The sequence below is a fragment of the Amblyomma americanum genome, chromosome 3, assembly GCF_052857255.1.
Source record: "Amblyomma americanum isolate KBUSLIRL-KWMA chromosome 3, ASM5285725v1, whole genome shotgun sequence".
Taxonomy (NCBI): domain Eukaryota; kingdom Metazoa; phylum Arthropoda; class Arachnida; order Ixodida; family Ixodidae; genus Amblyomma; species Amblyomma americanum.
In genome coordinates, this window is record NC_135499.1 from 154,144,679 (window position 1) to 154,170,583 (window position 25,905).

At 45.6% G+C, this 25,905-nt stretch overlaps 1 protein-coding gene across 2 annotated transcripts in view; it reads left to right on the top strand.

Moving 5' to 3' along the window:
• LOC144125232 (basigin-like) overlaps positions 1-25,905 on the top strand; it is a 291,295-nt gene that overhangs the window by 255,736 nt on the left and 9,654 nt on the right. Inside the window, exons 4-7 of one of the 2 annotated variants that reach the window (XM_077658450.1) lie at positions 14,991-15,008; positions 21,054-21,264; positions 22,711-23,194; positions 25,406-25,455. In XM_077658450.1, coding sequence (XP_077514576.1) covers positions 14,991-15,008; positions 21,054-21,264; positions 22,711-23,162 — 681 coding nt within the window. In that variant the 3' untranslated portion in view covers positions 23,163-23,194; positions 25,406-25,455. The remainder of the gene's footprint in view (positions 1-14,990; positions 15,009-21,053; positions 21,265-22,710; positions 23,195-25,405; positions 25,456-25,905) is intronic. The other variant, XM_077658449.1, reaches the window with a different exon arrangement.

Sequence of the window (25,905 nt, forward strand, 5' to 3'; positions counted from 1 at the left end):
CAGTGCCGGGAGCCTGCCAGTCTTCGAATGTGCACAAGGGTTCCCTTACACCCCCCCCCCCCCCCCTCCACGCCGCTCTTCAAAGTTTACATAAACTTTTGGCGGGAAACGCTTTAAAAAGGCCCCATAAGGTCGATGCCCAAAGACATTTACCACGGCGTTAGTTAAACCTTACTCCATCGATTCACTTCTTGCACGGGAAAGATAATGGAAAACCTTGGGGACCTGGCCTTGTGGTAGAGCATCCGCCTTGTTCGCGGAAGCTACTGTGTTCGTATACCGCGGTGCTGCCGCTTACCCGACATGGATATGGATCAGACTCAGGCATATATTGGATTTTTAACGATGTATACTGCAGAAAATTACACTAACTTATTCGTAATATTGCACAATCATGAGCAAGGTATAACAAACCGCTCTACATGCGCTTCACGTATTGCTTTAAATGTATCTCGTTCACTGGAAAGAGAAGACAAGACAGCCAGGAAAGACAATGCTCAACGAAGTTAACAAAGAAAAGAACTCAGCGTTCTTTCTGCAGCTCCGTATATTCTTATTTAGTCAAAATTACTTTTGGATCTAACTAAGGGCTTCTAAGCTTTCATATAAACCCCGTTTAGCTATCGTGACGTAAAAAAAAGAAAGAAAGAGCATTTTTAGTTCCTTGCGTTGTGCCCCTCATTAATACCTTGCTACAGCTGCGCCACATCGTCGGCTAATGGTTTGGAGCTTCTGTTCCCTAGAAAAAGAGCGAGCTAGGCTGCGCCTGGGGACGACCAGCACGAAAGGGGGGTGCTTTGTGAAGAGGGGAGGGGGTGTACTCGGTCAGAGCCACGGAGCAGCAGTGGAAGACAGGCTTAATGGTCCGCGCGTTCGAACCCGCTGATCACCCGGCGAGTCAGTTTGGCCCGCTTGGGTTAATTAGGAGGACCTTTCTTCCGCCGCCTCCGCCTCTCCCTCTTCTGCCGGCGCCGTACGGCACGTGTCCGTCACTTGGATTTCCCGCGCTCTCGATCCTTCTCTGGTCTCAGGACCCGATGCCCTTGTCACCTACATGCCGCCATTTGTTTGCATCGGAAGGGTAGTTGCGTTTGTTTCTGTCGTGCGAAGCCGCTGGAGGGCGCCTGCTTACGTCGTGAAAAGCTTCTTTAAGGTAGAGCCTCGCTTTAATTCCCGGAAAGTGAAGTGCCACGCGACACCTGACGGCTAAGCTCGGCGGACAGGACGCTTGAAAACTTGTAGTAGCCAACGCACAATCTGATTCGCATGCGCCCTTGTAAAGGGCTTTATACTTTTTTGGTCCCTTTAACGTGTCCACGATACGAATGTAAGTCGTTAAGCGTTTAGATTGTTAGTGGCGCCGACAGTATTCATCCTTATATATTCCTTTTTCTTGTCGTGGTCTTAGATAGTTTAAGGCTTTTCCAACGGATGGAAACGGCTTTAGGTTGTTTTGTAAATTGATTACACGATGCGAACCGCTCTGGCGTTTTGTTCTTTTAGATACCAGATTTATTTTCGTGGTGTGGGTTCCCGTATTTATTCGGATCGAATTTCGGCTTATGAAAGAGGAACTTGATAATCAGCGCAGTAAATAAGTTTTGACGGGGAAATATTCTTGAACAAAGGTTTAGGTAAACGCAGCACTAAAGGCTGCTACTATTGGCTGTGTTTGTTTGGGGATTTCCAGACACTTATATGCTATTATATCCATGGGTGAAACATAAGGAAATACGCACTGCTTTCGTGGGCCCACTCCTACCAAGGTAATCCCTTGTCCCCATTGATATTACATATCCTTTCGTTCCTTCCTTATCGGGACAAAAGATCCGTCGCGTCATAGGTTAAGGTAATTGCTGTTCGTTAATATATGGAAGCTACTGGCCCTTGGTCGTTTTGGTAGCGTTTATTTTCACACGCACTGTCTGTCTGCCTGAGGGGTAGTTCTTATTCATTGCAGCGATTATGCGCTTTCAGAATGTCTTCTTTGCAGAGATAAATATGCACAATGAATCCTGTGTACACTAACTAGATGTGTAAAGCAGATCGGGGAGGGGTCATTATTCTTCTTCCTGTACTTAGTACATATTAAAACCAAAAGTGCTGATGGATAGGTACTCATTATTAAAAGGACATGTGGCGCGTCGGTAGACAGGTAATGATATATATATATATATATATATATATATATATATATATATATATATATATATATATATATATATATATATATATATATATATATATATATATATATATATATATATACTTACAGTAGCTGGCAGATACAAACGGGGAGCGCTAGCTTTCAGCGTTGTTTATTCTGCAAGTAGGCACTGCAGCTACTCTACCCCACCCCGTGCCAATGAAGAAGGAAAAAAAAAACACAAAGCAAATTCAGCTCACATACCTAACAGCATTGCAAGCCGACGAGACCCGCGTGTTTTTCAATTCTTGTCCATTTCGTTTTCGGCCTCTAAAACAAAGCGTTGACAACGTAGCGCTGCGATAAAAATGTGCACCCTGCAATACTTAACGGCAGTGTTTTGTATGCGTTTACAATCCCCCTCTCTGCCAGCCGCCTCGTTTCACCGGCCGGCGCATCTCTTATTTACCCGCTTGACCAACGCGACTGGCATACGCCGGGAAAAGGGTTGGGAAACAAGATGGCGTCGGCGTCCTTGGCAATGTCGTCTGCAGCGTCGTCTAAAAAAATACAGGATAAAAATGACCGAGCAGTGGCTGGCGCGTGCATACATTATTCATGGATCTTTTCGCCGCCGGCACCCATTTGGATTCGCGGATATATAGCCGCGTGCCGCGGCGCGACGCGTAAGCCGAGAGCGAAGCCGAGTCTAGCCAAGCCCAGCCAAGACCCTTACCGCGTTGGCTCCGGAAGAACGGAAGCGCGCCAGTCCCCGAAATATTCGAGCAAATGATGGAGCCCTTCGCTTCGCCGGTGCGAAGCCACCGCTGGCGCTTCGCATAGTCGGGGCCGACGTGATAGGGTCGAACAAAAGCAAGCTAGGCGCAAGTAGTTGAGGCACGCGGGCTTTGCGCTCCACGCACTTCAAAGCGGTGCTGTGGAAGCAACGCACACATGCTAGCCCGCTGCCTCGGAGATCCCAGAGAGGACGACGGGAAAAAAATAATAATAACGAAAGAATTAGGGGGCGCCTAGGGAACGTGCAAACAAGGTCTGCGGGAAGACTAAAAACGTCGCGGAACAGATGAAAGGGTAGAAGAAGAGAAAGGCCTTCAGAAATGTTTAAAGAAAAACTGCCTGAACGAAAAAAAAAAAGAAAATGTGCCGACTGCATGCTGTCTTTGGGGCTGCATACGACGGAGGAATACTGATGAGTCGCTTTTAGGCCGAACGTTTGTTGCTACTACACCTATTTACTGCCGGCGTTCACTTGTGGAAACAGAGAACCTCGTTTTATTTCCGCTTGCGTTATTCCGTCTGTACCTGGTGTTCCCTTTTGTGGCCCGACGCTGTGCTGGCGTCGGTTCTGTCCTGCTTTATTGTGAGGATAAAAGCGGGCGACGTGCGGGGTGGAGGTTTTATTCGCGGCTGGTTAAGCCTCTCTGTGCGTCTTTGCCTGGCTATCAAAGAAACGGCCTCCGTAGCGAGACCCAGCATGCGAGCAGGGCAGGGTACCGCGATAACCTCTCCCCGTTGTGTTTACGCTTTTGTTAGCTCTCTTATCTTTTCTTTTCTCGGTAGCGAATTCGTGGGGGCTTGCTTATCTGAAGCACCACCGACATGCACTTTTCTCTTAAGCCTTGCTAACTACAATCACTGCGAAAATTTGGCTGCTTGCATGTAGCAGTGCTTATGTATTTTTTTTTCGGCTGAAAGTTAAGTCACTATCTCGCAAGAGTCAGAATTAAAGAGCTCCTTTGTTTATAGTGAACAATAACAAAAATGTGCGTCATGCGCCTAGGGCAGAACCGCGAAATATAAAACGACTTTGGTTGCACAGGGCAAGAGACTGTCGCCTTATCGGAACCAGTACTTACATGGTTAGCGCAACACTCTACGACAAAACAACCTGTTAACTACTGGAATGGCGTTCTGGTGATCTCTGTCCTTAACCCTGAATGTAATGCGGAGCTCTCCTATCCTGCATTGTAGGAGAACAGCGCAACAACCGCAGAACATACACAAGTGCTGTCCTGCTGTCCACGTACCTCCGCTGTTGCGATGTTCCGCTGCGATTAATGCATACCAACTCGGCCAAATTTCAGCTTTTCTTCTATCCTGCTTTTGGGCCACTGAGGCAGAGAGCAGATTTCACGGTTATCATGAATTGACTTGTTTTGCGCATTTCTGTCTGTATGTGTTCACCGTACTGAAGCGCAGTTTACTGCAGTTGCCATTTATGCAGCCCTTTCTTTTCATTGCTTTTGGTTTCTATATTCCTTGTGTTTGCAGTGCGAACTTAAACGAAATGTGTAATACAAGCACTCCACTAGTGTCACCGATACTTTTGCATACGTTTAATGTTGCTTTTTAAAAGATGAACGAAAGGAATTCGTTGTTGCTCGCTCCTTCACTCCCTCACTCACTAATATTCAGTTCACTCTATTTTCCATTCCATTCCGCTCAATTTCCATTCGCTCCCTTCGATCATTGATCAAGACCTGACCTTTACAGAACCCTAAGTTGAAAATAAAGCGTTCACTCACTCACTCACTCACTCACTCACTCACTCACTCACTCACTCACTCACTCACTCACTCACTCACTCACTCACTCACTCACTCACTCACTCACTCACTCACTCACTCACTCACTCACTCACTCACTCACTCACTCACTCACTCACTCACTCACTCACTCACTCACTCACTCACTCACTCACTCACTCACTCACTCACTCACTCACTCACTCACTCACTCACTCACTCACTCACTCACTCACTCACTCACTCACTCACTCACTCACTCACTCACTCACTCACTCACTCACTCACTCACTCACTCACTCACTCACTCATTTTATCTGTGGCGAAGATGTCGGTCACGCAAATTCCGTTCGCTCCCTTCGATCATTGATCAAGACCTGACCTTTACAGAGCCCGATTGTTCAACTTGTTTTAAGCACGGACGAGTTCGCTCACCTTTTTCCAGGCTGAAAGTTCGCCTAATGCTCAAGCCTAATTACATAGAAGGACTAGAGACTTCCGGGCTGATGCACCACGCGCTAGCTGCGTGCGTCGAATTCCGCGCCGTACCGCAGCGCGTGACACGGCGCCTAGTGGCTTCATCCTGAACAGCCCCGTGAACAAAGCAGGAAGGGAGAAATGAAACAGCGCAATGAAGAAGGCAAAAGCTCGCATGCGCTTCCATTTGGCCGGGCTACCTTAACGACGCAGCCCCGAGTTTCAATCAGCGGGCTGTGCTCGCATCTGCCTCGCGCTTGCTCGGGCTCGACCAGTAGCAAAAAAGAAAATAAGAAAAAATGGAACGAAAAGAAGCTAGAGAATCCAAGAGAAGCGGTGGTGAGCAAGTAAAAATTCGGCACCGTTTCCTCGGACGTCTAATGACGCCTAATTGTGGCCGCTGTGCGGGACCGAGAAGAAGCACGCCGGGCTCTCGGAAACCGGAAGGAAACTAGTAAACGTAAATAAAGCAAAGAATGCGAAGGAAAATATCGAGCGGACTGAACTGTGGCTACGAGCCAAATTGGTGGAACGTGTTTTAGTGACTATTTTAGTCAGGAAAAAGGCGGACGGTTACAACGTTCTGTGGCGCAGGAAGCAGGCGTGTAGGAAGCGCGTGCTATAACACTGCGGGTGTTTTTTTTTTCTAACTTGCTTTCGCCTCGTAGCCTTGACTGTGGCGTGCTATGATTGGTGTTCGTAAAGATAACGAAATTATTTAGATCCACGCCGAAGTCACAATGTATGCCGGGTTTAACCGAATTACAAAAATTGCCTGGACTGCGCACTTCGCGATATTGAGACATAGTGTCAGTAGAAAGGGGTTCGCTCTGGTGGCCTTGTCAGATAATGACATGAATTGCTGTGCCGTTCTGGCCTAACCACTTCACCAACTGTGCATTTTGTAGCATGAAGTTGTAACCGAGTAAAGAGAAGGATTGTCTGAAGCAACTTACAAGGTGTCCGACAAATTAATCTGAGGCAGCACTTTGAGAAAAAAAGGAGCATCGGTAAACCTCTGTTAAGTTAGCGCAGCGTGAGCTCTGTGGTTATTATTAGTTTTGCTTTGGGTTTGGCTGAGGTGTTTATCGTGATCAAGGTTGTGTTACCGCGTTCAAATGATGTCATCGCATGATCAAACGTGACGCCTAATGTCGCGCGTCCTAGCAAGCATATGCGCTCGCGGCAGAGTATCAAGCTGAGTTGTTCGACGAACGCACAGAACTGAGCGCCGCAGGCTATATCATACCGTTTTGTTTTAATTACAATGAACTAATTAACGCTAACGATTCGGGCCAATAGTTAGTACACATCACTGCGTAATTACCAATGGTCCAAATTCAGTTCTAAACTCATGGTTGATGACTTGACAAATACTCTGCGTAGACACATAGCTAGACAGTAGCGAAATCGACGAAGTCCCTTTTTGACCTTGGCTGATCTTGTAGGTCAAAGTACCAGCTTGAGTCGTTTTCTGAAGTTGTACCACGGTGAATTGAGCTACGTTTTAAAATTCGCACAGGCTCCGGGAAAGGACATTGAAGCCATATTGATGGCGTTAGACGAGTAAAAAGGGACGTTTTAAAACTTATTTAGAAAGTAATTGGCTAATGCCATTTATTTAATTTATCACGCGTTGGATTGACGCGGGAAAAGATTTAGGCACAAAATTGTATATCGACAAAGGATATCAAATGTTGCGTAAGTTGCGGAAAGGCAGCCCAATTTTCAATTTTTTTTTAACCTGTCAAGAAAGTGTGCTGCAGATTGGACGTGAAAGAGGTGACAGGTGCGCGAACAATACATTCCGACAGAAGCTACAAGAGCGTAAGCTTCGTCTTAAGTGGTTAAGTGGTTTTTATTAGCGCCCTAAACCACTCCTGTTTACATTTGTTAACTACGCCGACAGTGGTCTGAATGTTGATATTGTACATTTAATGATAATTATCACTAGCATAAATCACGTTTGATTTATCTACTCGACATTTACGTGTCATTTCGATGGAGCAATTGCCGGCATAATCCGCAAGGCTAACCCTATCACTAGCTTGCACTAACTTCAACCTCAACTTCCTCGACAGCAAGTAATACTGTTGTTGTAGGTGCTGCAAATCCCACCATTTTAGTCGATGTCTTGTCACACGATAATTCCAGTGGAGACACGAAAAGACAGCACACAAGAAAAGAGAATGCTTCAAACTTCGCAAAAAAAAAAATAACAGCACATCGATCAAAAAGCAGAGGAAAAAAAAAACAGCCCGACAACCAAAGAGCTCAAAGGAAAAAAATTCATGACGCAATACGGTGCAGTACGGTGCTGTGCTGCGGTAAAGGTGAGCGATCAAAGTCATAACCACGAAGGTTAAAGCACAACCCATACGGCACCTTCGCTGCCACGATATGATAGGTTAAGTTAGGCTGTATGGCACAGTACTTAGAAAAGCACTTTTTCTGTCTGTCATGTGCAGGCTTTTCTAGAAATGGCTAAGTTTCTCAAATGCTTCACTGATTGTGAACTAAAGTACAGCACCACAACTTCACAGTTAGGTATCGTCTTGTGGCTCTAGGCGTACGGTTAATACGTCAGCAACAGACTTCACTGCGATTCCGGGTACTTAACGGTAATTAAACGACAGCTGCACTGCCATTTCAGTGAAAATCAGTTTACTAAACTCTGCCCGGTGAGGTGGGTTGGAGAGTAGAAGCAAAAGCGAATTTAATCTCCTATTTGCCCAGATTCTGCTTGTATAATACAGAAGAAATAAGATCAATAAAGCCATACTGGCGAGGGCTGCATAGCCACTAGTTCTGTCGCATTCTTCAAGCAACGCTCCACCGTACTGAGCTACGTTGTTTTGTCGCTGTGCTGTTTTTTCGCTATGATCTTCTGTCATAGTCCTCTTTTTCCTGTGTGCTGTTTTAGTGTTGTGTTGTTTATTGTGTGCCGTTTGGACGCATGGTGCTTTGTCGTGTGCTAGTGTGCGCCAGTGCTGGTGCCCTGGATAGGAAGTGACATATATAAGTGATGCATTTTGTAGCGCGCCTTCATAATGGATTTGTCAGCTCCATAGTACGGTAATGAAAGTCATGGTGCACCCCCAGAGGCCCCAAGTGCACTGCAATTGATTTGAAATTGACCCAATAATAGAATCATCTAGCCGCCGCAATGCCTGAGTGGTTACGGCGCTCGACTGCTGGCCCGAAAGATGCGGGTTCGATCCCTGCCGCGGCGGCCGAATTTCGATGTAGGCGAAATTCTGGAGGCCCGTGTACTGTGCGATGTCAGTGCACGTTAAAGAACCCCAGGTCGTCGAAATTTCCGGAGCCCTTCACTACGTTTTCTCTCATAGGCTGGTCGCTTTCGGACGTTAAACACCCATAAAACAAACAGAACAAACTTTAGAATGATCTCGTGTCCTGGATTTTCTTGTGCACCATTGTGATGTATAAAAGTAAATATGTGGATGTAAGCGTGATGAAAACTATAAATATGCAGACACAGTCGAATACGAAAAAGTCGGTCCCAAAATACCACAAAAGTTTTCTAGTCCCGTCGCTGCGACAGATTTTTCTGTAGTTTTCTGTTGTCGCGAAAGAACTGGCCCTGTCGGACAGGGGACTACACGATGCTAGATATCAAGTTCTGTTGCCAGGTCCGGAAATACCACAGAAAAATCATGTAACAGCTGAAATTTTTTTGTTGTATTTTTCAATAGGGGAGACAATAACAAAACAGGTCTGAACGAAACACCGGAAAACTCATGACGCTGCTGGCGCAGTATTCCTCTTCAAAACTTCATATACTTCGTTTCCTTTCATATCTATGTGCTAAGGTAATCAGTGATTACATTGAAGTTTTGTCTAACCTATGATGCTGATTTTGTATCATCATTGCAGCAACTCTTTAGTGGGCCTTGAATGAATGCAATTCATTTTAGAAACGCTGCAATAGGCAATCTCGAAATGCCGGAATCGGTTTCGGCACGGCGGCTTCCGCATTCAGTTTCTTAATGGGGGAACCCGGAAAAGGATGGCTCCTTGACGCCTTAAGATGGCTGTAGTTTCGAGAGTGCATAATAATCCACCCCCGGGGGAGAGGGGGGGGGGGGGGGGCACTACCACGCCATCTCGGCGCCTAAGCCATTTACATTTGAGACATGTCCGTGTCAGTTTTCGAATGTGAGCGCTGTGAAATGGGATGCCTTTTTTGTTACTTTATGGCGCTAGCGCTCTGTACCCTTGCCGCTTTCTTACGCTTTCTAAACGAGGCTGGTTGTACATTGCACATGAACGCGCTTGCCTTTGCAAGAGTTCAGAGAAATAAGTTGAAATAACCTATAGGGAAGTCTCTGCAGCAAACTTGTAGGAAGAGGCTGGAGCGCTCACTTAAAAACTCGTCCGTCTCTTAGTTAAGGGTTTCCTTTTTTATTGGTAGCGCTTTTTTTTTTTACACAGGTGCCTGCCTTGACGTAGCAGAGTAATAGGAACTCTCTTGCTAGGCAGAGTAATAAAGAGGCAGAGGGGAAAGCAGTGAATCAAAGATTTCAAGAGAAAAATCAGAGTATTTAATGAAGATTTAAAAAAAGGCGTCGATGTAGAGGTGGATTAGCTGACATAAGAGCACGGCCCGTTTTCTTTGTTACTTTTTAGGAAATACTGTTTTGTAACTTAGGTTGCACGTGCTTTGTTCGATTCGTCCTCTTCCTACCCCCTCCTTTCTGGTACTCTCTTCACATCTTGTCTGTCTGTACAGCTTTTTAAAGTAGTATAGACATCTAAATTTTGGGTGCGTGTTTTCTGTTTTGTAATGATGCATGAGGCATTATTATACATGTATTATCACGTATTATTCTCCTACTAAAGCTAAATAATTTGTAACCGAATTTATTTCTTATGCTTGTTTGGTATCTGTTTAAACAGCCGAAAGAGGACTGTGACGTCAAAATGTGCATATAGATCACGCGAGACATTAAAAAAAAGACTGTTTCGTCGTTTTTGAATTCCCTGCAATTCTAAAGCTAGCCTGCCTCAAGAACCGGAATGACAACGAATGTAGAAGCACTGATTATATTGCAGTCTTTTTTTTTATGCCTGATATGACCTATGAGCACAATTTGACCTATCAGTGGTGGTTCGGCTGTTGAAGCTGAAACCGATACAGCATGACGGAAAAATTCGATTATAAATTGTTTAGCGGCGTAGGCGACTATCACTTGGTGAATCATGCACAATAGTTTTTTCTGCATGATTGTTGATACGAAAACATGCCACTAAAATTAGGTGTCTATACTTCTTTAAATAAGCTTTCCTCTCCAAGGTTCTCAAGCAAACTCTTGCCATCCAAATGACACCATACAACGGCACGCCTTTGCAGAATCAGCCACTCTGGAAAGAGGCGAAGGCACGCGAAAGAAACAGGACAAGCGAGAACAGCTATTTCAACAGCAGCGAATTATTCTATTGGTTTTTGGGGAAAAAATGGCGCAGTATCTGTCTCATACATCTTTGGACACCTGAACTGCACCGTAAGAAAAGGGATAAAGGAGGGAGTGAAAGAAGAAAGGAAGAAGAGGTGCCGTAGTGGAGGGCTCCGGCATAATTTCGAGCACCTGGGGATCTTTAACGTGCACTGATATCGCACAGCACACGGGCGCCTTAGCGTTTTTCCTCCATAAAAACCAAAACTGGATTTGCCAACAAAGCCATCTGGTATACGTATCTATGGTTAACACGTTACAGTTGAGTTTACTCCCTCCCTCTCGACGGCACACAAGCCGCTGTCGCTGATACGCGCCAATTTCTGTGAGATAGCGCAATCCGTTTCTTTCGGCCTTGTGTTTGCAACAGTGTACGCTCTGTGTAGTACTGAGAAAGAACACGAGAAGTGGTTTAAGGGCTATAGGCAGCTAATTTTATTGCGCGTTTTCTTCTGTCAGATGTTTGCTTGAGACATTAGAATACATGGATCACCGGCTGGTACTTGCCTAGCACTACTAAATAATTTATAATTGAATTTCTTCTCCGATGCTGTTTAAGTTTCTGTTTCATCGACCAAATGACGACTGTGACGTAAAGGTGATGTTTTGGTCACGTGATCCACTAGAAAAACTGTAACATAATCGCTTATATGTAGTTTTAATTCACTACGACATTCAATCCAGCCTCTTCCAAGACCTGGAATGACAAAAAATGACTTGTCAGCGATTATATAACAGCTTTTCTAGAGGATCACGTGACGAAAACGTCAGCTTGACGCCACAGTCATCGTTCGGTCGATGAAACCGAAACTGAAACAACATGAGAGAAGAAATTCAATTATAAATTATTTCGCGCCCGTACACGATTACCGCACAGGGTGCTCCATGTGTACGAATGTCTAACGCATCGTTTGAAAGAAGAAAACACGCAAGCAAAAATTCCGTGTCTATAGTCCTTTAAACCAGCCCTTAACTCGAGAGAAGTTGGTTTCACCGCGACGAAAAAACGAGACGCAGAGAGATCGACAGCAGGAGCCTGAAGGCGCGCTCCTTCCTTGTGGTGAAACCCAGTTTTTCGATTTTAAGAGCCGGCTTAAACACTTCTTGCGTTCCTTTCAAATATGCATACTGTGTCGCAAGGCGGTGCGGGCAGGGCCATTTCTTTTTCTTTAGCCCAATCTAACCTCTGTACGTACAGGAAGTATTAAGTAGTGCTTTTGTATTACTCTTTCTGTAAGTACTTTTGTACTTTTTTGTTTCTGAATAGCGAATGTTTCAAGCGCCGCTTATGAAAATGCTTCGAATGAAAGTGCGCTTAGATTCAACATAACCTATTTTTTCTTTAAATACCGGCGCCAGATAAGAATAGAAAGCCGGTTAAATAAGTATGATTGGTGCTAATAAACTTTTAAATTGGGTATATCTGCTAATATGATGTTATTTGAAAGGTAATTAAAAGTTTGAGGACGTCTGTGTGCGAATGCCTCTGCTCGGCAGTTCAATAAATATTCATGGTTTAGGAACAAAACTGTGCATGAAACAGTGAGACGCACTAAACTAACTTGCCTCATCCGAGACCTGCTGTTTGCCATGGGTACTACACCGCTGTTGCCAACTGGAGGTATACCGATATATAGGTGTACCATTGTCGGAAGAGCAAAAAAAGGCGTCTCTTCTGGCCTTTTTCATGTTTTTCAGTGCATCGTGCTTTCGTCAGCGCGAGAAAACAAAAAAATACATTGAGAAAACTGAAGAAAGTGCAGCGTGCGACTGCTTTTTTTTCTTTACCGCTTGTTTTACGCGCGTAAGACGCGTTCTTCGTTATGCGGCGGTAACGTCCCAACCCAGCGAAGCGCAAAAAATGCTGCCGTGAGTGTCTGGTAAACAGCGTCCGCAGTCAGTTCTGTGTCTGGTCTTGAGCGGAGATGGCTTAAGCACGCAGCGAGGGCTCGCACTCAGCTTTCCCTCACTGCCACACAGAACCGCGTCGTCCATTCGATGAGGAGTCAGCCCCCCCACCCTTAGTGGGCACTTCCGCTCTTACGGGGCGCACTGCCGACGACGCGGACATTAATTAACTCCTGATGGATCCTTTGTGCCCCTTTGAGAGGAAGAAAGCAACGCGAGGGAGTGATTGTGTCGCATGACAAAAGCGTACAGCCCATCTCGCGCTTCGCAATTAGGCTGATGTTTATCATGCCAAAGCCTTCTTCCGCTGGCGCAGCTCCTGAGGGCTTCCCAAGGACCATAACGTCTTTGCCGCGCTCTTCAGGGCGCATAATGCCTTCCACGTTCCTTTTCTTCTCAGCGTCCTCCTCATCATCGTAACAGGGGAGAAAAAAATAAATAAGACTGGCCCGCCCCAGCCGTGTCCCATTTTGTCTTCTTTTGCATAAGCTTCCAGGTCCGGTGTCTTGTCCCGGCAATCAGTGGCCGTGCGCAGCCTCGCCCATCCGGCAGCTTCTGTATCAATGTGTGCTATTCTTAGAAAGCACCAGGGTCATGTCACATGAGACAGAAGCATGGGGCGAGACATCTATGTCGGCTACTGTAGCTGTCCTTGTTGCCGAAAACCTTTAGTGTGTGTCAGGTATGAAAGAGGAGATCCACCTTTAGGCTGACTGTCTGATCTGATCGGAAGTGAAGTGCCATTTGGGTTCCTGAAAAGCGATGTATATTATCGTAATGTTTACTTCACACGTAGACGCACCATAATGATGAGTAAAGGTGCCTTGATTACGTAGAGGTCTATAATGTAAAGTGGAATTAATTAGGGCCCTTCATAGTAATAGCGCAAGTCTGGGATGGCTTATACCAGTGGCATTCTAACCCTGAGACTTTTCCTCTCTACCGCCCGCTTTTTTTCGAGGCGTTTAGCAGTAAATGACCATTGTTTGAGCTACGTGCCTTTCAGAAGCGACATCTGGAAGGCCGTCTGTATAGCTGCGCTGAGCTTAATTAGCTCAACCTGCATAATTACACCAGGCTCAAGTTCTGTACCATCCGTTGTAAAGCCTCAGATGAGTGGCCCTTTTCTCGGGTAGTGCCAAACGATTATGCAACATTTACAATCTGTCATCGTATATTCAGAAGAGTGCCCTTCTAATAGTTGTTAATAAACGGGTGTACAGCGTATTGGGATCGACATGAGTGCTTGACCTTGTTCGTCAAAACGCAGATACGAAGAACGTCTAGCGACTGGTGAGGTAGCCTTGGCAGCTATGATGAGAGCGCCATTTGACAACCTTCTCGACAACAACAAGAAAAAAGTCACTGTAAATTACCACCATGCCGTATCAGCCGGCCTTATGACGGGGTATTATACTTTTGAATGCTCTGATGTGAAATATACATTGTAGAGGGCACTTAGGCTGAGGGGATCAACACTTCTTAACTTGGGCTTTGCACTGTCCTTGATTATTTATTTTTTTCCAACTGGAGTGAGTAGCAGAGAAAACGGAATTCAAGATGAGACAAATAAAGGGATGGAATCCTTGTTTATAACAGGACGAATGTCTTCACGATAGTACGGTGTGATTAGGCTTAACACGTTAGGAGTACATAGGGCAACGAAGCAATAATTCAATGCCAAACAGTATCGCGACTCTGCTCCATGAGAAGTTTATCATTCTGCTGCGTGTTGCAAGGAAAGACACTTGTATAGAAATGAACTAGCCGACATTGTAGTCGGAAGTTTAACGATTAGTAATCTATCGGCTGATTCAAGCATATCCAAGTATGACAGCCCAGTTCCGGTTGCAGTGAACAGCGACAGATCACGGCCTCGGGCTGAGCGACTTGCGCCTTCGACGCCTCTCGAGTTATGGTGGTACAGCTTTGAGAAAAAAAAAAGAAATAAAGAAGAGAGAAAGGAAAGAAAGTGAGAAAGAGAGAAAGAAAGAAAGAAAAAGAAAGGAAGAAGAAAGGAAAGAAGGATACTACGCACTTCATGCTCTGTTCAATGCAGTCAGTGCGTACGACCTTCCAGGACCCCGGGGCTGCTGGAAACCTCGCCCGAACAGCTTTCCTTGCGGCGTTGGAAATTGAATCAGTGTATCTTTCGCAACGTCTCAACGGCGCCCTCTAAACTGAGTTTACTCTGCCATTGTACTGTTCGCAGTCACTATCTCCGTCTTTTTATTGCTGTTTTGAGCGTAACACTGTTACCCTTACAAAACACAGGGCCATCTCTTTTGTTTCACGTTTTCTTGAAAGTTGCGCGAATTTTGTGTTCACGTTGTAGAAAGCTTGTGTTGTATTAATTTCTTCAACGAAGCACCTCGTTGCACATTCTTATTTCTTTCGTTTCTCTTTTTTTTCTTCTTTTCTGTTCTTCTCTTGCAGAAGGCGAGCCGTCAAATTGTAAGTTTCTTTCATTTTGGTTATGTTCCCGCTTTTAACCTGGGCTTCATTGAAAACTTGCTGAGTTTTTTTTCTGTGGTGACTAACACATTCTCTGTTATGACGGCGTGTGCATTTATTTTGTCCGATTCATCGGTGTTGGGTGTGGACACATGCTAACACGAAAGTGTTTTTGTACTAACCCTGCATCTCGTCTGGTGTGGTGGAGGTTCATGTTTTGCATGTTTTTTATGCTTATTTCACTTTATTTTTTAAGCTCTGATTGCTCTGAGTACACCGAATTCGTGAACTTGAACCTGAATTTGCACCCATATTCAGCGGAACGGGTACTGCCCAGCGCATATCAGCAGCAGTTAGTTAGGTGCCTTTCTGTTAGCTTCCCCTCATGTTGTTATTAGATTTAAGAGCACAGCTCCCACTATACACTGCTACGGAGCTCTAAGGGAACTGCTGCAGTTCCAGTATACAGTACATGCACCGCTCCTGTCACTGGCCAACTGGCCTTCTTATTTTTAGACTGCATGCATGTATTTTTCGTTGTCTCACGTGGAGACATGTCTGGCCGTTAGACTGGTTTCGTAGCTTGTGCAGCAGACTGTGCAGCAACTCCTGCCATCCTTTTCACTTAATTATAGAGCATGAATGCGCTTCAATTGATTTAGTTACAAGCTGGCCGTGATATTTTAAAACCAATTTTCTCACGAATAAATTCGTTCCTTGCTGCCCAGCAAACGTCAACCCAGCCGTACAGAGCCATAAAGTGCCAGAAAATTAATTTTGAGTGTGAAAAATAATTGGCTAGTGCCGTCCTCTGTGTCCCTTAAATTTCTTATCGTTTGGAAAAGAAAAGAATCTTGCTGAAAGTCACCAAGACCCGAAACGTGTATCAGCGCCTTCACCGACAAAGATGTGTTTCCCAGGAGCTACATTTATGCCGCATAAAGCCACATATAAAGCATCCAGGCTGACGACAGTTTTCTATATGAAAGACTTATGACTCTAAAATTGTTAGCTTGAATAAAACGGCAATGTGTGTATACTTTATTCGGGCACTGGGGACCTTGTAAATGACCAAAAAATGAGATTGCGATGCTATTAGGAAAAAAATGACATTTCTAGGCTGTCAGCTGAAAAAGTTCAACGCGGCGCACAGTGTGTGAGATCATGCCACGCGGGAAGCTGATGTTTGCTGCGCCGGATTGTGATGCAACAGCACGAAAGGCGTAGAGGCAAGTGGATGAGCATAAGACTGCGCCGGGAACTCTGCCTCTTCACCCAGTCTTCGTTTCTCGCTCTGCTAGGCTACAATACACCATCAACCAGCCCATATCGCTTTTTTCGCTCTACAGCATGCAGGCAGAAGAAACAACAAAATAGCTGTCAAGCGCGGCAGAGGAAATGCACACACGCTCTCCGCCCAGAGTTCACCGCCGTATGCGACCTGCTTGGCGTCTTGCGAGGTTCCGCGTGGCTCAGGCTAAAAGTAGCACTGCGTTTTTTGGTCCTTTACACACATCCAGCGATATCGTAGCCACTTAAGGACTGATAATGTCTGGCTGTTTTTCTGATTACGCACTCACAGCGCTGACTTCAGGAACGTTATACCGGGCGTTTCTCCTTAGATGTCCTGCGTTTTTTAGAAATGCTTTTTTTTTCAGGTGAAAGAGCGCTTTTTTGTCATATCATGGCCAGTGTGGTAGCGCATCAGCATACAGCTAAGACGGGCTAACAGGTGGGCTGGGTAACTAATATTCAATAGCTGAATTTTTAATTGTTATTTTCAGTCTTTTTATTTATTGAGAGGCGTGTAACTCCCCGTGAGTAATATCTATATCAGTCTTTAGAACTTTGAAAACGCAGTTACCTTCGGCACTGTTGCCCAGCGAATTTGTCTATTTCACCGAGTTACGTGCACCGGAGGGATTTCTTTGCCTGCAAGCTTATCGAAAGTGAATGCATTCTGGTGAGATGTAGTAAATATTTGCTGGGCCACATCGCCAAAGGTTGCTGCGTTTTCGAAATTCTAGAAACTGATATGGATATTTCTTCGGGTGGGTTACACGCTCCTCAATAAGGAAGAAATTAATCGTAATAGGTAATAAGTTAATTATTCAATGTGACTTAAACAGCGTACCAGTTGGAACTTAATTTATTGTGATGAGCTGCACCACTGACAATGCATTGCCGAAAAAACCGCTCCTTTAACTCAAAACGCCTATTCTTAAAAATTGCAGAACTTGTTAGATGAAAAACCTCAGATATAGCCCAACTGCCTGTTTAGAATATAGATTAGAGGCTCATATAACGCATCGTCTCTGTGGTACATTCGCGAAGTACTCACTTGCGTTTAACAGAAGTTGTGGGAAGTGTTACGTGCTGTTTTTTATTTACTTATATACGCTGCAGGACTGGGATAAAAACGAATAAACAAAAAAAAACACTTATACATGACAGGGTACAAAAGAAGGAACTGAACACAACATGGTAACGTACAGACCACATAGAATAAATACAGATGCAGGTAGTTAAAACATATTGAAACATTATACATTGACTACAATACGAATCCAAATAAAATATCACGTGGCATCAATTGTTGTTAAACATGTGTTTAATGAGCGAGACCTGCTTGTTCCTGAAGTTAAGTTGCAGGCTTGAATTGTCCGTGCAAGAAACAGTATTTGAGAATATTACTACGAGTGAAGTATGACCTGATATTAAGGTTATTACGACTCCTGGTTGAGTTGAGAATATCAGAAAGAAATAGACGATATTTGAAGCATGATGGCATCAAATAACCATAAAGTGCAGGAAATTTACTGACACAATGCCACCAGAATCGATGCAATCACTGTCCTCACTTTTATCGACTGGTTTATTAACACCCGGTCGAATGCAATGAACGCTGCTGTCCCTCGTGCAGTGGTATGTATTTTATTGTTATAAAGAATTTTAGATATTGTGAATATTCACTTCTATTCAACTGGACTGTGCATCAAGGTATGTCAGTTGCTGAATATGCAAATAAAAAAAAGATTGAGGTAGCTTTGAACTGAATATGCTAAAAGCGAATGTAGCCAGCATCATGATACAATCATAGATTGAACTAATTCACAAAGCTTGTTAGCTTCGTTGGTCCTTTTAGAAAAATTCTACTTTTTGTGCTTGCTACTTTTGTTCCCCATTTATAACTTGAGGCGACAGCCTTAGCATTTTGAACTGAAATCGACTGCCTCCACTGGACATGCTCTCCCGTAAATGGTGCGACAGGATAAGTTTATCTGATTCGTCTTTACCTAAGGTCACTACACATTTTTAAGAGCACGAATTGCTGGCAACGCCCGGTAAATATTTTGAGGTTAAGAATTAGGCTCGGAGCGCACCGCAGTTCTACTGATCCTGTTGGTTTTGTGTTAATTATCAGCAACTAAGCAGAATATTAATTTCTTCTTCGCCTCATGATTGGGAGTCGCCGCGGTTGTTGTAATTCAAATGCGTCCTCGTCCTTGTCATTTGACCCAGCTTTTTACGGTCAACGTAGTGAATCAGGCCATACACTATATAAAAAAAACCCCGCCTCTCAAACCGAAACATGGTATTCAGTTTTTTCTGTGTACTGAAATGGTATATGCAATGCGCCGACCATTGGCTGTTCGAGACGGTAATCAGCTTTTGGATGCGTACCAAATGTCAGCTACTTACCGAGACCAGAGCAGGTACGTGGGAGTACCTTTGGCCCTCTTTCAATGTTGTTATGTTCTCGAAACTGTACGGGTGCAGATAAATTTATACGAACTGATGGAATATAACCACAGCGTTCAATTAGGCTGATCTATTATTACAGGTCTTGTTTGGCGTACTTGTACAAACACAAATAGTTATTACGTAAACAATGACGAATGCAGCCCAGAATAGAAAGTTCGCTTTGATCCCAAACTTGCACAACAAGTCTATAGCAAGGCATCCGTATTTTCGCTACTCTCAAGTAGCGGAGCATAGCAGGCAACATAACAACCCTGTCCAGGCTACAGAGCCGAGAACTGTGTTCAACGAGAACCCGCCGGCGCCATCCGTTGCTAGAAAATGCAGGTTCATCGGAAAGGTGGTGACGTCACACGTGGGGCAGGGGATTTGAAAAGTGTATAAAACATCACGTAAATTGGGAGCCTAAGGTGGAAACTCGACTCAAACATCAATATGACAGGTTCTAAGAATACAAAATAAATTCATTGTTTTGAAAAAGAAAATGAGGGGTAAGATGAGAATCGAAACCCTGCCCCTTGGATACTGAATAAGCCACGCTACTCGTTGGCCACCGAGGCACATTTATTCGATTTGAATAAAGGGAGGCTTCTTCTGTCTTGTTCGACAGTGTCCATGTTTGCGAAGTGATATGACAATAGAACCTCAGGCCGCTGAAGGGAGGCATGAACGCTACTGCGTCATACCTTAAAGGCAGAGCTTGCCTCCTCAAAATATTTGGACTACCTTGAGTGCACGACGTAAACAAAGCGATTGTAGTCGCTTTGTTTGCAAAACAAAGAACGGATTTGGTAGTGATGGGGATGATACGGGCACCATGTTTCGGCTCAGCTCCTTTTGAACATGACTTTGAAGTTTCCTGATAACGAGCTTGCATAGTTGACACGAGTCCCGAACATCCTACAGCCGGCCACGCATGGTCGCATTCTTTAATGAGAAATCTATGGCTGGCAGATAAGATAAGGTAAGCAATTCCCTCCCGCGGTGAACTAAAGGGTGATAAGGGTGTGTGCAGGTAGTAAATTACAACGAAAAGTGTTTAAAAACTAAGCATAAGAAGCTACCTTGGCACTAAGCTGCGTCGCGTCGACACTGAGTGAGTGTTGAAGAATGAAACATCTTCACTTGGTATTAGCGCTTGTTTCGGTAACGGTTGGAAATGAGCGATTCGCATTCAAACCAAGGCAGTTCAGTTCCTGAACAACGCTCTCGATAATTAAGGAAAATGAAATTTCACCGTAAGTTTACTCCTGAGGCGATGCGAACTTTGAGGGACACCTGGTGTGATGTGAAATGCGTAGGCCAGTTGTACTGTTTAGTAAGTGAGGACAGGGTGTGGGATCTCCGTTGCGATAGTGCCTCTTGAGTCGCATTCGCGCCACGAATAAGCTGTACCTGTCACAGATAGACAGATAAGTTTAATGAAACGAAGGCTAAGAGGTTGGCCAGAAAGATTGATACCTGGTCTGCTACTCTGCATTGGGGAAGGGGAGGAAGCGTCGCTCTAGAATTCGGAATGCTTACCGGAAGAAGAGCAACATGTGCTCGTGTACGCATTCAACGTATGGCAACCTAGAATTCGGAGCTGCCGGCCAGGCTATTGTAGCGAGGCGTACTAACCCCAATTCGGGGGGGGGGGGGGCAGGAATTCTCCGTGTTCCTTAACAGGGCAGTGGCTATCTGTTCACCCGCTTACGACCCTCTTTCATGTCCATAAAAAAAAAAAACTCATTTCCACTTGAATATCAGCATAAGCAGAAAACATTAATTTAGCATATAAAAACCAAATCGTGAGCGTTTCAACGAAGCCCGATGTAACTTTTAAAAGAAGGTTTTAGGTATAAAACTGGAGTTTTGGGCATGGTAGCAGAACCGGTGACGGAAATCAGAAAGAGGTGAATCGTGTTAACGAGAAGATTGGTGAACTAACGTCTAACAGTAACTCTATTAGTCACACGCCCCGTTGTAATTACCGATTCGGATCCGGCCGTTAATAATATTGTCGCCTATTCAGTTTTCAAAACCACGACACTACTCGTCGCTACGGTTGTGGCCTGCCCGCGGGCCACGCCACAACCTCACGACCGCCGAGTGCACAGTCACACCTACCAGCTCACGTCACTAGGCGGTACGAGCATGATTCGTTATTATATTCAAGCTATTCTATAATAATTAGGTGTTTTCTGGATGGCAGGGCCATCCTCGAAGCCCTCCCCCTTTTGTCGTTAAGAGGAAAAAGAATTCGTCTCTTGTTGCTGACCGCCCTGTTGTGTCCCTCCGCAGGTGTCGTGGATCCGGCTGCGTGACTTCCACTTGCTGACCGTGGGGCTGACGCGGTACACGTCAGACGAACGCTTCCAGACTGTGCACATGCAGTTCTCCAACAACTGGGCGCTGCAGATACGCGACGCCCAGCTCAGGGACGCCGGCCTCTACGAGTGCCTCGTCAACTCGGACCCGCCCCTGAGACAGGTCGTCTCGCTGCGCGTCGTCAGTGAGTAGACCCCCGTTCCTCCCTAGCCTCTTCGCTATTTAAGCTCCAGTTCTACTCGCTAAGAGCAGAACAACTGGAAGCAAGACAGTACCTTCATGTTGACACCTGTAAAACATTGTTACCTTTGACTCTTCTATCGATCTGTGGCTCTAAAGATGTACATGTTTGGTTTGATTTATGGGGTCTAACGTCCCAAAGCAGCTGAGGATATGAGGGACGCCGTAGTGGAGAGCTCCGGAAATTTCGACCACCTGGGTTACTTAACGGGGCACTGACATCGCACAGTACACGGACCTCTAGAATTTTGCCTCCATCGAAATTCGACCACCGCGGGCGGGATCGAACTCGCGTTTTTCGGGTCAGCAGCCGAGCGCCATAACCACTGAGCCACCGCGGCGCGGTGGTGCATAGACATGTGGTGCATAGGCAAGGTTGACAGAAGGGTGCGACTTACTGCAAGGAAATAATAATTAATTGTTTAACAAGAACAGTTTGCGAGTTAAGTGGGCCCAGAAGGTTGGAGGTCATTCGAAATAAATGGTGCTTACTGCACTGTTGGGGTAAATTAAGATGGAAGGTATTTCTGTTGCCGATATTGTTTGTGCTCAACGTAAGGAAAATGACTAACAAAACTATACGCTTAGTATGACGGTTACGCCAACAACTTGAAGCATTGGTTTGCAGAAACAAGACAGGGACACGAATACGGGGTGGGCCTTTGCTCTTTTTTTGTGGTTTACTGGGCCCGTACCTTTTCCACAGGCGCAGTTTCGTGTCAGCGCTATTCACAGCATCAAAAGTCGATACACTCATCTTTGAAAGGACACTCCGCCAGAAATTCACTTATATTGCTCCAACGGTTCTAGTATCGCATGAAAATCTCGATCAAGTAAGAAGTCTCTAAAACATGTCCCTTTAAGTGCTGGTCGATCGGCGCTTGCTCATATTGAAGCACGTTCAGCACATTGCGATGGCGCATAAAACAAGGAACCGCCGCTTATTCATGCATGAAGCTCATAGATAGTATTGTAATTTTCCGAGCCACCAGCGCTGTGTTTCTGTCAAGTTCTTGTGGTTTGCTAACGCTCTGAAGGCATTTAGTGTCTTGGTTTCGATGTTCCATTATTTGCGGTTGTACCACCGTCAGCACGCTTAACATGAACGCTGGATTGCGCACCCTGCACTAATATTACAGCCCCTCAGCTCTGGGCGCTGAGTCCGAGACCATGCTGCACGGTGCGTTTGCGGTGGTTGGAGACAGCTCATGTCCTGCTTCCACCCTAATATTTTCTCAGACCCGGCGGCCGACGCCCAACTGCTCTAAAGCCAATGGAAGACACGCGCTGCAGCGTTCGTGTTAAGCGTGCCGATCGTGGTACGTTTACGGCCTACACTAGTATTCGCGCTATGCTCTGGTTCACAAACGTGACTTCACCGGCGACGCAGTACCCAAGGCCAGCATCCTGGGCGGGCCCGACATTCACGTGGAGGCCGGCTCGGCGCTGAACCTGACGTGCACGATTAGCGAGAGCCCCGAGGCGCCGGCGTTCGTGTTCTGGTACCACCAGGGGCGGCTCATCAACTTCGAGCGCGGCGGCCGCGTGAGCGTGGCCAAGGGCCGCAACGGCACTGCGCTGTCGCGTCTGCTGCTGCCCGCCGTGGATGCGTCAGACTCCGGCAACTACACGTGCAAGCCGGCCAACGCCAACGCCACCTGGGTGCTGGTGCACGTGCTGGAGAGCCACCGTCGGCTGGCCGCCGTGCAGAACGACGCCGGCGGCATGGCGCTCACGGCGGGTGCGCCTCACTGCGCGGCCGCCTGCTCGCTGCTGCCGCTGCTGGTGTCGTTGCTGGTGCAGTGGCTGCTGGCCTGCGCCCACCACTGCGGGGCCAGGTGACCGACCGCCGCTGCAGGAGAGACACCCGACCTGTGAGTGGCGCCAGCGTGGTGCATTTGTCCATTTGGTACGATCACGCTCAATATGAGTTGCAACGCGCCGTCATCGACCGGAGCTGGCTCCCTCGTCTACATCCTCCAACAATCGCTCGGAATTCTGGGAAGAACTGCCATTCCAGGAAAAGACCACACTCCCCCTCAGGAAACAGCGTGGTATAACTGAAATGCATTCTATTTACCTATGGTATTCTACTGCATCCCAACTACCATCGATAAGTTCATTATATATTTCCTGTTATTGGCCCAATCAAGAATTGTATGAAATATTTGAAACTGAATTCAATTTCATGCAAGCGAATTCCGTGAACACGTTTCACTATAGAGGGAGTGTGGTCGTTTCCTGGAATGGCAGTTCTTCCCAGAATTCCGAGTGATTGTTGGAGGATGTAGACGAGGGAGCCAGCTCCCGTCGATGACGGCGCGTTGCTACTCATGTTGAGCGCGATAGTACTTTCGCATCTCTCTGTATTTAGAGCTCGCACAGGACAGGAACTCAAACAGAACGCCAAGAGTACCCGTGTGCACCTCGTCACAAAGAATTGAGGAGGCTTACCGCCTTCTAATATTCCTTCGAGACTCTTACCTGGTCTCCAGATGATAAACAGCAGCAGTTGACGTATGTTGTCGAGGATTGTGTGACGTATATCTCCTAAGTCACAGATATATGTCTCAAATCCCTGATTTTAATCTACATCTAATTGTCGCAACGGTTCACCAATTGCCGGAGGAATTATGGTGAGGCTAATTCGACAAGTAGCTTACAACCTCTCTTCAAGTCAACTAGAACATGTAGAAATCGCTTTGTCCACGTGTTCTGTTTTGTTCTCATCATGCCTTTGTGTGGGCCCCAACTAGTGCGGCTGTAACTGGATTGCTGAGAGTCGTAGAACGCTTACAACTGCAGATATCACTGAGGTGCGAAATATATGTACATCGTGTCGAAACTAGAAGAAGAATATTGGCGCCACAGCGGAACAAGTTGCAGGATTTTCGCTTATCACAATTTTGCTATTCAGCTTGCGCGGTGCAAAAGAATCGATGTTCAGAGAAGCGGTGTTCGTAGTAGCGCCTAAGTGGAGCTCGTAAAGACGGCGAATGCTTACTGTGGATAGCGGTAATGCATTGTTCTAAGCAAAGTGGCTGCAGACAGTGGATACAACAACAAAAAGTTCAAAAATAACGCGAAACCCTTTGTCGTGGAACATATATACAGTGACCATGAACGAAACCATTGACTCATCTTAGCGCTTTGTGTTCATGGTGGTTGCCGATCTTTTGACGCGCTTCTGCTTCGTAAAAATAAGATGTTTTGAAAATACTTACAAAGATAATTTGTACCCGAGAATACGAAGAAATGAAGATTATGTGCGCGGCCAAAGGCGGTGGTTTCCGGCACATAGCGGTGACACTGGAAGCGCTTCCGACCAAACATTTGTGTGCTTCTCGAGCGCCTAAGCGACGGTAAACCGTGAGCCAGTTTATGAAATGCTTGAACAGTGGCTGTTTTAGAGCAGTGAGCATGGAAGCGGGAAATAATGCGTCCCTAATGTTTGTGAAGCGTAAAATGCAGGGCTTCCCGCAGAAATGACCTAAGCTAAGGTCGCGGTTTGTTCAAGTTCAGCTTGGCCTGAATTTATTTATGGTTTATGGTTTATGAGAGTTTAACATCCCAAAGCGACTCAGGCTATGAGAGACGCCGTAGTGAAGGGCTCCGGGAATTTCGACCACCTGGGGTTCTTTAACGTGCACTGACAATGCACAGTACACGGGCCTCTAGAATTTTGCCTACATCGAAATTCGACCCCCGCGGCCGGGATCGAACCCGCGTCTTTCGGGCCAGCAGCCGAGCGCCATAACCACTCAGTCACCGCGGCGGCTGAATTTATTTATGTTCGGCCTCGTAGTTTCACATTAATTATGTCCGCCGTAAAGATGTGCGCCTCTCATTTCTTAAAGCATTGCAACAACTTAGTAATAAGGGAAGAACCTTGTACTATGTTCGCCTCTGCTTTCTCAAAGGTGTTAAATGACATCAACTTAACAATAAGGTAACTTTTCATAATCAGATCGGCTGCTGCATGGTAGTCCTACATATTTTTTTTTTGTATAATGGCCCTTTTTAATATCACTTTATTCGTCTTCCGCTACGATTTCAGAATATGTGGCTTATGTTTTCTTTCGCAGGTAAATAACGTGGTTCGCGGCCAACTACGCCTGATGCCAGGTCGTCACAAGTAAGCGCAAATTTTTGCAACTCTTTATGCAAGCAACTGCACTCAGCATTTCATAAGTAAAGTAAACACTGTCTTATTTTTGCTCTGTGCTTGTGTCAGAGTTAAAACTTGGAGCTTAGAGGAGCTTTATTAATCATGGCTGCGCACATCCAAGCCGTTGTGCAAATCTCCGCCTTAACCCCTGCCCCTCACAAATTTTCACCGTACGTGTACCGAAGTCATTGTATGCATGTGCTTTTTTATATACGATACGCCGGTTTTAAAGGACCTGAAAGCAGCTGCCTTTTTGGTCGATCTGTTGCAATTCCTCTGTGAGGCGTAGTTGTTCGGTTCTGCTTGCTATTATTCAAATCTGTCTATTATTATATTTCCGGAAGGGGAAAGCCGCAGCTTTGCTAGCAATATCTCCCTAAAGGCTATGGTTCGATTGCTGGAAGAAAAAAAAAACAT